The sequence below is a fragment of the Pundamilia nyererei genome, unplaced genomic scaffold (genome assembly GCF_000239375.1).
Source record: "Pundamilia nyererei isolate P.nyererei 1_Seehausen unplaced genomic scaffold, PunNye1.0 scaffold00002, whole genome shotgun sequence".
In the NCBI taxonomy this organism is placed as follows: Eukaryota; Metazoa; Chordata; class Actinopteri; order Cichliformes; family Cichlidae; genus Pundamilia; species Pundamilia nyererei.
This window is the reverse complement of record NW_005187403.1, coordinates 6,217,386-6,232,366: the sequence shown is the minus strand read 5'-3', so window position 1 is coordinate 6,232,366 and position 14,981 is coordinate 6,217,386. Positions and strand designations below refer to the sequence as shown.

The 14,981-nt window shown below is 42.1% G+C and overlaps 1 protein-coding gene across 1 annotated transcript in view; it reads right to left on the bottom strand.

Annotated features, from left to right (window-relative positions):
• The window catches only part of loxhd1a (lipoxygenase homology PLAT domains 1a), a 32,508-nt gene that overhangs the window by 12,049 nt on the left and 5,478 nt on the right, over positions 1–14,981 (bottom strand). The window contains exons 5-30 of the mRNA XM_005720285.2: positions 13,651–13,731; positions 11,997–12,181; positions 11,259–11,357; positions 10,838–10,986; positions 10,627–10,750; positions 8,318–8,568; positions 8,104–8,239; positions 7,846–8,006; positions 7,617–7,703; positions 6,720–6,855; positions 6,451–6,605; positions 6,189–6,349; positions 4,550–4,626; positions 4,272–4,468; positions 3,985–4,177; positions 3,712–3,872; positions 3,457–3,624; positions 3,288–3,414; positions 3,002–3,153; positions 2,181–2,314; positions 1,780–1,931; positions 1,550–1,654; positions 1,342–1,470; positions 1,075–1,242; positions 819–1,000; positions 556–672 (exon numbers count right to left, since the gene is read on the bottom strand). Coding sequence (XP_005720342.2) covers positions 556–672; positions 819–1,000; positions 1,075–1,242; positions 1,342–1,470; positions 1,550–1,654; positions 1,780–1,931; positions 2,181–2,314; positions 3,002–3,153; positions 3,288–3,414; positions 3,457–3,624; positions 3,712–3,872; positions 3,985–4,177; positions 4,272–4,468; positions 4,550–4,626; positions 6,189–6,349; positions 6,451–6,605; positions 6,720–6,855; positions 7,617–7,703; positions 7,846–8,006; positions 8,104–8,239; positions 8,318–8,568; positions 10,627–10,750; positions 10,838–10,986; positions 11,259–11,357; positions 11,997–12,181; positions 13,651–13,731 — 3,787 coding nt within the window. The remainder of the gene's footprint in view (positions 1–555; positions 673–818; positions 1,001–1,074; positions 1,243–1,341; positions 1,471–1,549; positions 1,655–1,779; positions 1,932–2,180; positions 2,315–3,001; positions 3,154–3,287; positions 3,415–3,456; positions 3,625–3,711; positions 3,873–3,984; positions 4,178–4,271; positions 4,469–4,549; positions 4,627–6,188; positions 6,350–6,450; positions 6,606–6,719; positions 6,856–7,616; positions 7,704–7,845; positions 8,007–8,103; positions 8,240–8,317; positions 8,569–10,626; positions 10,751–10,837; positions 10,987–11,258; positions 11,358–11,996; positions 12,182–13,650; positions 13,732–14,981) is intronic.

Genomic DNA, 14,981 nt, shown 5'->3' with positions numbered 1-14,981 from the left:
AAAATAAAATAAAATAATAATAATAATAATAATAATAAAATATATAAAATATACAGAGTTGAATATGTGCAAAACAAGTGGCATTTATATACAGTGTGGAGTGCATAATGTTGATTTTCTGAAATATTCACACCAGTATATCTTGCACCAACAACCATGCTACCTTCAGAGTAATTTAAATCACCTTTCTTCCCTATTTTGATGCTCAGTTTGAATTTCAGCAGTTTACAGTCATGTCTGCATCACTAAATACATTTGGTTGCTGCCATCTGATTGGCTGATTAGATATTTACTTTAGCAAACCAGTTGAATAGACAAACCCAACAAAGTGGCCCTGAGTATATCAAGTAGTTCAAATTACCTTCACCTCTTTCTACAGTACAATGCTACTTGCACACTTTCTGTGCTGTCAGCCATCAGTAATATTAATTCACCAATATATTACTGCAATATTCACCAAAGTTTTCTAAACTGCTATTATCAGCTACTATCATATTTTTTACTTAAGCCAGTAAAACACTTTCCCCCTGTTCATGTATCCTCCGCAGACAGTACCTTTCCTTTCCTGAGGAGGCGTCTGATTTCCACTCTGTCCAGATGCCAGCCTGGGTTCACCCCACGGTTGTCATGGCCAATACGAATCTTCTCAATTACATCTCCGACATCTTCTAGCTGCACAGACAACAGAACACTTGGATAAACGGACAACTTTCACAAGTGCAGTTCATTGCTGTAAATGCAGAAACACGCTCATGACTTTGCTGTTCTAGTCCCCAAAGCAGGATGAATGTATTTATTGCTTCCCTTATTTAACTTACCTCAACAATAAACATGTCCTCAGCTCCTCTCTCAAAGTACATTCTCCTCTCCCTCTTGTTGACACACAGGGACTTCTGCTGGGTGCACACTGCATCTCGGCCGTACAGGATGATGAAGACGTCTGCGTCTGTACCGGCTCCAAACACGTCACTTGTGAAGATTTTGATCTCATAAGGAACGACTATAAAATGGAATAATAACCAATTAAGTTACACTTTTAATACAGTTAGAATATGGTGCACTTTTCTGACTTACATGGTGTGTAAAACTCTGTTTGAAGAGGATTAGGGAAAAGCTCCCTGACGATGGCTCCATCATCCTCTCCTCTGTCCAGCCAGCGTCCGCAGGGGAAGTGTAGTTTCTGTCCCAGAGATGGAGCATCAATCTCCACCCAGTCAAGAAACCAGCCTGCTGACCCTCCCCCTTAAACATTAACAGAAAAGACTGTGATCATTTAAGTAGATGTAGTCGGAGTATTTCTGCATTATTCTCAGCACAGGCAGCCAGTCGGTCCTAATGTACCATTGTTGTCATGTCCAATACGCAGCTTTTTCAGGGGTCCGAGGTCCACGGCCTCCACAGTGAACACATCAATCATACCTCGCTCAAACTTGTTCTTATGGGTCTTTGAAGCCTTCAGGTTAATAATTCCTGTGGATACAGAACAGACTAATTATCATTTTAAACACAGAAAGCAGGCAAAAAGCGCAGCAGTCACTTCCAAAGCTACCTGTGTCATCCTTGGTGCCATACAGGATCATAAAGACGTTAGCGTCTGTTCCTCCGTACTTCTTGTCACCAGTTTTTATCCTCACTGTGTATGTTGTTGACATGGCTGCAGGAAGAAGTTACCACATTTAATAATCTCTGTGTTATATTTCTCAGAAAAACTCAAAAAAAGCTCGATATCTGACATCGGTCAGACAATTCTTTCTTCGTACGCAGTAACGTTGCTCTCACCTTTCTGTTCTAAACCAAGAGTAGCTTCAGAGTCATCTTCGTCATCATCATCTCCCTTCTTCATGAACGCCTCATCCACAGGAACAAGCTCTCTGGCAAGCTGTCTGTCATCCTCATCGACAGCCAGCCACCGTTTGCAAGGAAAGAAGTACCTAAAATATATATGCCAGGATACATAACTTTTCCATGTCAAAAAATTTGTTTAAAATATTTCCCACTTCACACCACACAGTGGTGCTCTAGCACACACGCAGAGGCTCTGTCTGCTATGTAGGATGGGGATTTTTTGTGAACCCTTTGTGTTTCTGAATTTGTGTCTAGTATGACTCAGCAAAGTGCAAATTTGCTTTCTCCATTAAGGGGTCCGTTAAACATATAACATCAATGTGCTGGTGACATACGTGGTGTCATCTTTGTTGTCCACAATCTCCACTCTGTCCAAAAACCAGCCGGCGCTGGCCTGGCTGTTGTCATGGCGGATCCTCAGCTTCTTCAGGGTCCCCAGGTCGACTGCAGAGATGTCGAAAACGTCCTCCTACGTCGCCCGCCAACAAGCCCGGTGACAAAGGGTCAAGAGATGCCACAGGTTAGCGGACCATGAGAACCTCATCACTTATTCATCTGATCTTTGTTTAACCCAGAAGGCTACCGAAGCCAAACATTTGTTTGATGAGAGACTTTGCCAGGAAAACAGTATCAATTACAGCAATCCTGACAATGCCAGTGGATTAAACACATCCATGACGGCATTATAAAAACATCAACATGAGATTTAGCATTTTAATAAGGCTGATTTTTAGGCCTTGGTCAGGTCGGGCTGCCTGTTTCCCCCATATACAAAGTCTCTGCAAAGCCAATGCAATATCCTTCATGGACAGACATGGTAGTGATATCCATATTCTCCTTTAACTCTTTGCAAAATGTCAATACATGAGTCAGTGCGATTCAGTTTTCTTTATATAACACTAAGTCACAATAACAGTCACCTCAAGGCTCTTTAAATTGTAAGGTAGAGATCCTATAACAGATGATCCCCTATGAGCAAGCACTTGGCAACAGTGGGAATGAAAAACTCCCTTTTAACAGGAGAAAAACTCCAGCTAAACCAGGCTTAGTGAGAGGGAGTCAATACCACGACTGGTTGGGGGTGAAGGGAGGAAGACAGGAAAAATCAAGAGTTAACAAATTGATTTCCTTCGGATTTTCAGCAAACCGGGTTTACCTGGCCTTTCTCAAATTTGTTTAGGTTGTTGGATTTCTTGAGGTGTCGCTCTCCCGTGTCGCCTGTCTCTCCGTAGATGTTGATGTACACATTGGCATCTGTCCCTGCCCCCCACATCGTCCCAGTGAACACATGTATCTCATAGGAGTTCACTGTCGGAGAAACACAGTAAATCATCAGCGACATTATGAAAATGCACATGAGGGCATTGGCTTGATTTTCAGGCTCACGGGCTTCAGCAGCAGATATCAGTGAGTCAACATGACCACATTCATGCTCTACTTACTCTCCAAGTCGTCATTATCCTCAGTCAGCAGCTCAACCACAATCTCCCTGTCCTCCTCATCCCTGGCTAGCCAGCGGTTACAAGGAAAAATAAATGTCTCCACCACTTCCTGCAGCTCTTCAATTATCTCCACCTCCTCCTCCTCTTCCTTCTTCTTCTTTTTCTTATCTTTCTTCTTGTCCTTTTTGCTCGTCTCTTCTTTCTTCACCTCAACCTGCACCATAGCCATCGTCAGGCGCTTGATGTCCACAGTCTCCAGAAACCATCCGTCTCCAATACCCTTCCCGTTGTGGTAGATACGTATCTTATAGATCTTACCAACATCCTGAGCCTCAATCTGGGTTGCAGACATGAAACAAAAGTCAAACCAGCAACTCAAATCTCTGACAGACGTTGACATAACCTAAGCAGTATTAATACAGACCTTAAAGATGTCAGTGGTGTCACGTTCAAAACTGTTGGAGCGACTTTTTAGAGGCAGAACTTCAGTTTTTCCTTCATATCCATAGATCTGACAGAAGACTTTGGCGTTAGTTCCACCTGCACGCACGTCACCTGTGACTACTGTCACTTCATAGTTGATCACTGTTATAGGCAAAAGGATTAAGCATTATGAGAAGCAGTGTATCTCAACCTATCACTTTAAAAATGATTAATTCTGGCTGTGCAAACAGTTTTTTGCTTTTGTGCCATTTACATTGTTCAATGTCCAACGTCTCGCTGGGATAGAGCTCCACCTCCACCTTTCCATCAGCTTCATCTTTACAGAGCCACCTGTGACTTGGGAACATGTACTGCTTTCCGTGAACCGGCACAGAGATCTGCACGCTGTCCAGAAACCACCCGGCCCGCAGTCCCTCGTTGGTGTGACCTATCAGAAGTCGGTTGATCTGCAAGCATCAGAAAGCACACAGGCAAAAAGAAACATAAATAAATGTCTTGATGTCTGTCTAATTACATGTAGTACAAGTCTTGCAAACTTACCTTCCCGATGTCAGAGGTTTCGAAGGTAAAGATATCCGTGCGACCTGTCTCAAAGTAGTTCCTGAGATCATTGTCGGAGACTGCTAATATCACCTTGCTAGTATCACCCTTCTCCCCATACAGCTTGACGAACACCTTGGAGTCCGAGCTGGCCCCGTTCACACTGCCTGTCTTGATTGCTATCTGGTAGCTGACATCTGAGGAGTGAAAACAATCGGTTTAAAAAACTGATGTATGCCCACAAAACTGGGCTTTTTAAAATGTTCTTGTGTACTCACTGAAGAGACGCAGGCCGTCTCCCGCTGGAACTAACTCACGGACAATCTGTCCATCATCCTCATTACGGTCCAACCACCTGAAGAAAAACACACATGTAAATGTACCTCAATGGCGTAAAAACAGAATCAGAGGAGCCTTCCTACACACTTAGAAAATCCCTGGAAATGGAAATATTAAAAAGATGACATAATATTTATGTATTCATAACTTCACTGGAAGAATGATGCTATAGGACTGACAGAACCTCTGAAGCCACTGAACAATAAGAAGAGGAAAGAAGAGGAAACAGACAGAACATGATATTAACTGACTTACATTTTAACGGTTACATTTTCCAGATTAAAATCCCAATCATTAACTTAATAATTACAAAACATTTAAGTGGCCTAACATTATTCATGTAACAATTTCCACACTGAAAGTGGGAATCAATTTTCCCTGACTGCCAAATCAAACAGACAGGAGGAGGTAACACTGCACCTCAGCCTTGTGGTTTTGGCACCACTATTAGAAGCACAGAGCTGGCCACATTCATTTAGTCTCCATTTGTAATGGCACACTCGTCCATCAGCTGCCTAACTATTTACACGCAAGCCACTGGAGAGCTAGTGAAGGTAAGAGCGGTCAATTTACAACACTTAAGAGAGATTTTGAGCTGGTGGGAGGATTTTGTCTGACTGGATTCTGTCTGTGTTGGTTTCAGAAGAAAGTGGACACTACAAAATGTATGCAATTTCTGTATATAAAACATATATAAATATGTATGTAACATACAAAGTAAATAATTTTACACTTCTTGTGAAAAGATTGACATCCATCCATCCTCTTAGTCAATTCAATGTCGCCGGGGGGGCTGGAACCTATCCCAGCTGACTTTGTCAGAGAGGTAAGGTACACCCTGGATAGGTCGCTAGTCTGTCGCAGAGCTAACACATAGAGACAAACAACCATTCGCACTCACATTCACACCTATGGGCAATTTAGATTTACCAGTTAGCCTAACCCCACTAACTGCATGTCTTTGGACTGTGGGAGGAAGCCGGAGTACCGGAGAGGATCCACTGAAGAATCTGAAGATGCTAATTTAACTGGGACTGATCAGGATGAACACAATTAGAAATTAGTATATCTCAGGGTCTCAGGTTGAGTAGTTTGGAGGCAAAGTGAGGAGGCATAGTGGGTATACTGGACATACGTTGAATACTGAGCGGCCAAGCAGGAGCGAAAGAGGAAAACTACAGAGGAGGTTCAGAGAAGCAGTGAAGAAGGACGTGTAGCGGGTTGATGTACCAGAGGAAGATGGGAGGGATAGGGTGAGTTGGAGGCAGATGGTCCTCTGTGGTGAGCCCTAAAGAGAACAGCCGAAAAGAGAAGATGACTGTATGCTAACTAAAGCTCCAGCCAACGATTGGTTAACTTAACCTAGCATAAAAACAGGAAACAGGAGAAAACTGCTAGGCCACTGTCCAAAGTTCAAACCTGAGGAGTTCTGTTAAGTGATTTTTAATAGTGTCAAGCATCCTGCTGCTTCTAGTGCTTTTAGTTTAAGATTTAGCATATAGTGGCAATGAAATTAATAATCTGCAAAGAAACCATGTCTGTGAGAGCATTTGAGTTATTTGGAAACTATTGTCTTGCCTGTAACAAGGAAATTCAATGGCCATACTCTCTGGCTGGCCTTCCTCCCTGACCATCACCTTATCGAGGTACCAACCGCAGCCTCCACCACGGCCGTCATGACCCACACGGACCCTGCGCACCTGGCCCAAGGATACGGACTCAATGAGAAACTCATCGTGCTGAGGGAAGAGAAAGAGACAGCCATGTAAAGATGCTTGCTGTGCATTTCACACATATTTACTTAATTATTGGCTTCATTCTTGTTTATTAATACACTCACGTTTCCCTTTTCAAATTTGTTAACGTTGTTTTTGCTCATAATCATGAGTCGATCCCCCGTCTCACCTAGGTCACCAATAACATTGAGGAAGACGGTGGCATCGGTGCCACTGCCACTGACATTTCCTGTGCAGATGGTGACTCTGTACTTAATCACTGAAGAAACAAAGAGAGAGTAAAGGAGCTACATTCACTCAAGACATACTGTTTGTAATTGACTGTGAACATGGAGTCTGAACATCTGCAGAGTGTTCTGCAGAGCCCTCTTACAGGGCAGCGGCTCATCAATAAGTACTCCTGTCGCTGGAAGCTCTCTGACAATCTCATTGTCATCCTCGTTGATGTCCAGCCAACGGCCGCATTCAAAAGAATATTTCTCCATGGTTAGCGTCTTGAGCAAGGTGACCTGCAGAAAATCATAATTTGGTTCATAATATTCCTTTCAAACAGGACTGCAGCAATGACAGCATCTAAACTGCTCAAAAAAAGAAAGAAATAAAGGAATTCTTTGAAAACACATCAGATCTCAAAGGGAAACAAAAGTCTTGCTGGATATCTATACTGATATGGCCCTGTCCAGCTCTTCTAGAGTCCCTGTCTCTTCCTTGCTCTTGAGGCTGTGCTGGGAGACACAGCAAACCTTCTCACAATGGCATGCATTGATGTGCCATCCTGGATGAGATGGACGCCTTGTGCAACCTCTGTAGGATCCATGTATGACCTCATGCTAACAGCAGCGACACTGAACCTAGCCAATGCAAAATTAGTGAAAAAACAGCCAGAAAAGATGAGGAGGAAAAACGTCAACCTCTCCAACTGTTAATTTCATTAACACCAAAACAGCTGAAGCTGATGAGATCGGCTTCAAGGTACATTGTTTACTATTTCAATACATAATAGCATGCTAGCATTTGTCAGATAAAGTTGAAGATATAAAGTTAAAGCAATCTTTAAGGTTTCACTTAATAGTTGTCAAAGCACGGGAATCAACAAAGTCCAAAGGCAAACATTCCCAAACAATTGCTGAGATAGTTCACACCGGAGCGAAGTGTTGAACTGGTCCAAAGACTTCAACATCCACAGTACAAGTAACACTTGCTCAGTGCCAGATTCAACGAGGTGACCCTGTACAACAGACTTAACAGCTTATACTGACAATTTTTTCACCTTTCCTAAATGCCAGCCAGCGAATGGATGTCTCTTCTCGTGCCAGATCCGCAGTTTCAGCAGTCTCCCAATGTCTGGCATTTCAATCTACAATTATCCCCAAATGTAAAATAAGAATGGATAGTTTAGGAAAAAAGTTTCTTTGACAGACTTTATGATTATTGTGCTAAATGAACAATAGATGAAGCTGTTTTATTCACCTTATCAGGTGAACTCAAGACTTACTTACCATGAATTTATCAACCTGGCCTTGTTCAAAACTGTCCGAGTTGTTTTCTAGTTTCATTTCATCAGACTTGCCCTTCTCTCCATAGATCTGCAGAAATACCTGGGCATCTGTCCCTGCCCCTTTTACATCTGAGGTCCAAATCCACAGCGACCATGGGTACTCTAAATGGAAACAGAGTAAGTGTGACACTAAAGTACATATAGAAGATTTATGTTTTGATGTTTTATTCACTGAGTAAAGCAGAATGAAGACACCCACTCATCTGTTTTTTCTGCCTGAGAGAGACCATCTCATAGAGCTCCCTCTCAATCAGCCCATCTCCCTCATCCTCATCCAGCCACATCCCACACGGAAACGTCTGCTCTATCCCCGTGAACGGACAGTATATAACCACCTGGATGAGAAATGGTTGATGGATGTATGACACTTTGAGAAGTGATCTGTTCATACTTAAGAAAAAGAAAAAAAATACCTTTTCACAGTACCATCCAGCACCAACTGCGCCATTGTCGTGCCCGATGGTGACCCTGCTGAGTGGGCTCATCAGTTCACAGATCTCCACATTGAAGATGTCGATGAGACCGCGCTCAAAAGCCCCACCTTCAAGGAAGACTTTGCCGCTGTTTTTTATGCCCTTAGCTCCATGCATCACTATGTGGATCTTAGAGTTGGTCCCCGCACCCCTCACGTTTCCAGTCATCACTTGGACATTGTACACAATTCCTAAGGAGCGACAGGAAAATGCACGACACATTTTTGGTCCAAAGTGTTAACACTGAAATTAACATTGGCATCATCATCATCACACCAGTAGTCTCTTCTAGCTCCTGATGTCCTCTTGACTTATTTAGTAGCTAAATGCTCCACTACATTGACTAAGCACCCAGTGTCACACCTGAGAAAAGAATGTGCAGTACATTTTTAGAGCTATAAACTCTATTGAAAAAAGCAGGTGAACCTGGTATATTTTACTGTTCATATAGGTCCACCACTAACAGTGTTCCCTTTAAAAGTTTCTCAGGAGTTTATGGTTTGTTTGTTTTTTTCTTTATACCTACAGTGACATCAAACAGTAAGGTGAGTCAACTCTAAGGGTTCAGGACATAATGAAAACAATCTGGTCTTTAGCAAGTCTTAAATTTAGGCCAGCACAATCAAATGATCAACCAAACATGGCATATTACACAGTGTCATTACTTATTTTTTAAGGGGAAAAAAACCAAAATGCAGTCCACCCTCACTGCTTCGATTAGGATTAGGAGGGTGATGAAATGCACTTGATTTATTGATCATTAGCTATTGTGATCACGTCTATAAAGGCAGAGGTTTAGTCAGTGTGCTGGTCAGGAACAGTGAGGGGTGTGTTAACACAAAGCCAAGGAGGAAAGACATTAGCAACGATCTTAAAGAATCAGTTGTTGCTGTTTAGCTGGGTATTTATGAATAATTTAAAGCCCATCATTCGACAGTGGGAAAGATTATTCACAAATAGAAAGACAGTTGCCAGGTGGAAATTACAGTAAAAATCCCCTCTTGGTAAGACTGCTGTGCTCAGAGAAGCAGCAGAAACCCAAGAGCTACATCACAGACTCTGCAGACCTCAGTTAGCATGTTAAATATTTAAGACTAAACAAGTATTGTTTGTTTGAAGAGGCTGTCAGGAGAAAGTATTTTCTCTCTAAAAAGAACATGACAGCGTAGCTAAGGTTTACAAAGTAGCATCTGAACAAACCACAAAACCTCTGGTACAATGTTCTCTCGAGACCAAAGTGAAGCTGTTTGGCCTTAATGCACAGAGGCACGTTTGGCAACAACCAAACACAGCAGATCAGCGCAAATGCCTCCTACCAACTGCCAAACACGGTGGTGGAAGGTTCATGATTTGTTTTTGCAGCTACAGGACCTGAACACTTTGTACTCATGGAGTTGATTGCAAACTCATCTATACACCAAAGAATAGTCTCATGTGACACCATCTGTCTAAGAGCTAAAGCCTGGCTGAAACTGTGTCATGCAATAAGGGAAAGATTCCAAGCAGAACAGCAAATGTAAAACAGAATAGCTAAAAGAAAAAACAAACTGGTAAGACCTGGTAAGGACTAGATCACTTTTTATTATGTCCTGATATGTAAAATCTGAAAATGGACATAGTGTCTACTGTCTTTTTCTGCTCTTTTCCACAGCATGTCTTTTAACCTGTTTTCCTTCTCTCACCCCAGCTGGTCGCAGCAGATGGCCGCCCCTCTGTGTCTGGTTCTGCTGAGGGTTGCTTCCTGTTAAAAGAGTTTTTCCTTCCCACTGTTGCCAAAGTACTCGCTCATAGGGGGTCACATGATTGTGGGGTTTTTTCTCTGTATGTATTATTGTAGGGTCTACCTTACGATATAAAGCGCCTTGAGGCAACTGTCGTTGTGATGTGGAGCTGTGTAAATAAAATTGAATTGAATTGAATTTTTGCCATGACTGTTTACATGCTCTCCAATGTGAATGGATTTTCGTAGAATTTCAATATTTGATCTAAAAAACCTCTACATGGGAATAGAAATACTTGTCAGCATTTGCAGTTGTAACAGGGCTGTTAAAATTCTTCAAATTTAGAGATGTTACGAATTTGAAAAACTGGCCTTTTAGCCAACTGTCTCCACAGACTTTGAGCTTTATACATTGGTCCAAAAAGTCCATTTATATTTTAATATTATCCACAGTGATTTTGCATCAATTTGAACTATTTGCAATTTCAGTTACCCTCGAAAAAATTGGTTCCAACAGTTTTTTTCTCACCCATTGGCTGCGTGGCTCCAACCAACACATCTCTCTGTATTTTGCCATCACCTTCATCCAAGGCAAACCAGTTATACACCGGGAATTCGTACAATTCTTTGTTACCCATGTCATCTATTACCACCTACACAGGAACATTACACACTATCATCAGCGTTTTGTATATATATATGTACACATCTGAGCAGATTGCGTGTGCTGGTTTACATGCCTTATCCAGAAACCATCCAGCTGAAGAGCCTCTGTTGTTGTGACCTATAGTGATTTTCTTCAGCCTCCCGAGGTTTGGGGCCTCTATTGTAAACTTGTCCTCTGACCCACGTTCAAAGTTGTCTTTGTCACTGTCCAGTCTTCTCTCCCCTTTGATAATAAACACACAGTTTATAGCAAACACACACACACACACACACAATAACCACGTATGTCATTGCAAATCTTACCAGTGATCATGGTTTAATGTACCAAATGTTGAACACTTTCTGGCTTTAGCTTAATAACTATGAAGATTTCACACAGTTACTTCTGTTTGTGTAACTGTACATTTACAGTATTATCTTTCTAATTTTATTACTTTGTACAGCTTTACATTTTTTTGTCAACCATATTAAAAAAAACCTTTGTTCCCACCCTACCTGTGTCACCGTTCTCTCCAAAAATATTCAGGAAGACATCAGCATCGGTTCCACTTCCCTTCATATCAGCAGTAAACACGCTCACTATATATTTATTCACTGCAGAACATGGGACATAAAACAAGTCAAGCAATCTGAAGGGTATGTAAGTAGCACATAGCAGTCTCTTCGACACTCAGATGGCTTCCATTTTAAATATTCATAACAGTGCGTGTCTGTTCATTACAGTTATATTGCTGTGACCACTCCCTCACCGCACAGCACCCTTGTGTCTTTACGTGAGCCTCAGGTTCACAGTGCTTTGCTTGATTGGCTACAGTCGCTTTAATGCTAGATCACATTGCCACAGAGGACACATGGGCTGTACCTGAGGATTACACTCTAGTGGAATTCAATGACAGCCTGAAACTCTATCTAAAACACTAAGCTATCGAGCACTGGTTGTGTGCAACTGGCCAGACACATGGCTCTAACACATAAAAAACATCAGACGTAGTTCTCATTTAGAAAAATAAATATTTAAAATGATTGTCCACTTTGAGTGGTAGAGACCAGAGTGCTTTCTAGAGGCATTACATAATATTTGGCTTTTAGACATCTTATTACAAGAGTCAACCATTTCTAATCCCCGGGGTTTCTCTGACATGTGGAGAAGGTATTTAGGACTGTTATTTTGTTTTAACCTCTGTGAACATTTTGGTCTGCTTATTATTACAGGTTTGTCCCGGATTGACCTACATTTCGGGACGTCCATGGGGTTCATGCTGCCCAGCAGGTCCCTGACAAACAGGTTGTCGCCCTCCTCCCGACTCAGCCAGTTGTTGCAGGCAAAATAAAAGCGCAGATGGGGTCGGTTCATGTCAGTCACCACCACTCTATCCAAGAACCAGCTGGCACTCATCCCTGTGTTGTCGTGCTCGATCCTGAGGAAATCAGCAGAGTCAGAGAGAGACACGAATGCAGCCTGGAGGTAATATCAGATCACATCTCATTTGTTTTTTATTTTAAATGTCTGTTTGAATGCCTTCAGTGTTTAATACTATACAACAATGGTTGTTGTGTTTAAGTATTGCAGCTCACACTATCAGACACTGAAAATGAATACGATGGGGTAGAATAACAAAATGAATAATGCACTCCCATGTCAAATCTAGAAATCTACACTATGTAGATAAAAATACCAAGCCACCTACACATTACAACAACGGGAGCTGCTTATCCATAGAAACACATGGTGTGAAGCTCCTGGTGCACAATTTGTGTGCTGATGTTATTGCCACAGGAGGTTTAGAGCTCTGCTGGCATTAGTTAGTGACTTCCTTTGTCTCGGGATGCTTGATTAGTTTCAGCTGTGTCTTATTACCCTTATGGTTCCCATCTCCCCGATTATCTCTTCTGTGTATTTAAAGCCTCAGTTTGCTTGTGTTCCTTGTTGTGTTGTCCTATCGCCTGCTGGTCTACATCCAGCATGTTTCCTGGACTTATTATCTTTGTAGTTTGGGCTTGTCTTTGTTTTGTTTTGTTTTTATCTGTAGATCTTTATTGGCCAGATAAACAGCTTACTTGTGTTGATCTTTGCCTCCCTGTGTATTTGCATTTGGGTCCCCACCTCAGCCCACTTCAATATATATGACAGCACTTTCATTACAGTAAGGATTCACACTGCCCTGGCAATGTCTACAACAGGAGAAGCTTTATTAAATTCTAGTTTGGCCAAATAATCCCCGCACATAATCTCCTTACCATTTTTAGCTTTTTCCAGAGTTTTGAACTGTATTGCTTTTTTCTACAGCAAATGTTGAATTATTCACATGCAATTTGAGTAGCCCTTAGAATTTTAAGTTCTTCTTAAAATGTCTTAAGCTGATTTGCCTTGACCTTGAAAAAAAAAAAAGCAAATAGGTAGACCTTGACCGAGGATCGTCTCCATAACAGGTAAGAAAACTGTGTCTGGCATGCTAGAAAAAGAAACAAAGTTTTAAATCAGAATGCAACATTATTCTTTTAGCAAATCCTGACAATTCAGCATGTTTAAATCTTGGGGCCTGTTTTCAGAGGTCATGTCTTGTGGCTGCGATGTAACTCTGTGTCTTTCTCTCTAGAGGAGACAAACTTCACACATCAGATGGGGCTTAACCTTCTGTCACTGGATGAAATCCTTTGATGGCCCGCCGCACAGCGAGAAATGTTCCTGTGGGATCCTCTTAGTAAGCTGCTGTTATGCTGTGTGAGGAATGCTCAACTATGAAGCAGAAATTGTGATGTTGTCAGTGACCTGTAGTTGTGCATTCTGGGTATTTAATCCAGACACAGTAATGGGGTATTTAAAGCGCAGTGCATACATGTCAGTTTTTATATGAGTTATCACAGTCGACTATTAGCGATACACTACCTCAGTTTCTTTAGAGGCCCCACGTTGTGTGTTTTGATTCGGAAAACATCCGTCTTATTCTTCTCAAATGCAGTCCGGCTTCTGGAAAATGTCAAAATGTGAATAATATCAGTACAATGCTCTGAATGTCCCAGTCTAGAGACCCAGAGACACGTGACCTAAACTCTGGAACAGTAAATCGTATCCCCCTTAATGACGCAGATTTAGGGTACCCTGGTTGTCTCGTGGCAGAGGTATAATCTGAAACCTTCACCTCTCCTGCTTCCTCCTCAAGTACATTCACCCCCTCCCGGAGTCGAACCAGGCCCATGAGCACACCAGACCCCCCTCTGCCCAACGCCGTGAATCAGACACCCTCTTTTCCATTAACAGAGAATACCTGCCTTTGTGTCTGACCCATATCTCCATCTGTTCTCATCTTCCTGCAACATTCAGTGGACAGACAATGCCAAGGCTCACAAAATAAGGTGCACAGTGTCATCATACTGCAACAAACTGCCAAGATTGAAATACTGTACAACACACATGAATACATGCCCTCATTCTCAATGTCAAATCACCTGCAAGAGAATGAAGGTGAGAAACTGATTATCCGGTGGAAGGGTGGAGAAAACTCACAGCAAACTTTGGAATTCATGCAATTTGAACGTGTTTTATAATTACACTGAATTTCCAAAGAGTTGCATTTTTAATCTGCCTCACTGATCAGTGGGGCAAATATTCTCGGAGACATAGCAACCCTCCCTTACCTGTATCATGCTGTTAAAGTTTCCAGTGACGATAACACAATACAGGCAGGACCTAACTTATATTGGAGTAAGGTGAAACTCCTTACAATGCAGTTTGTTTAATATGTCACCAAAAGGGGCTCCTGAACATCTGTGTGTGTGTGCGTGTGTGTGCGTGTGTGTGCGTGTGTGTGCGTGTGTGTGCGTGCGTGTGCGTGCGTGTGTGTGCGTGTGTGTGTAGCTCATCGGCTGAGCAACACTACAGTCACACAGCAGATAGACAGTAAATGCAAAGGATGTGGACGCCGTCTGAAGTGGATGGGTGAGACCACCACAAGGTGTGGGTGACATGGTCCAGAGTGGCTGACAGTAACATGGTATATCTGTTACGCTTCACAGGTAATCCTATCTGTCAATCAATGTGTGCAGAGATAAAGGAAGCCTGCTGCTAAGATCCCCTGAGAGTCATTTGATCGTCCCCAGAAATGACATCGTGGTCTTCTTTCATTTATCTCTAAATGGAAATGAAGACCAGCCATGTCACATAGTTCCTCCTTACTCCAGATATCCTGTGTCCAACACTTAATGCACTGTATATAAGAG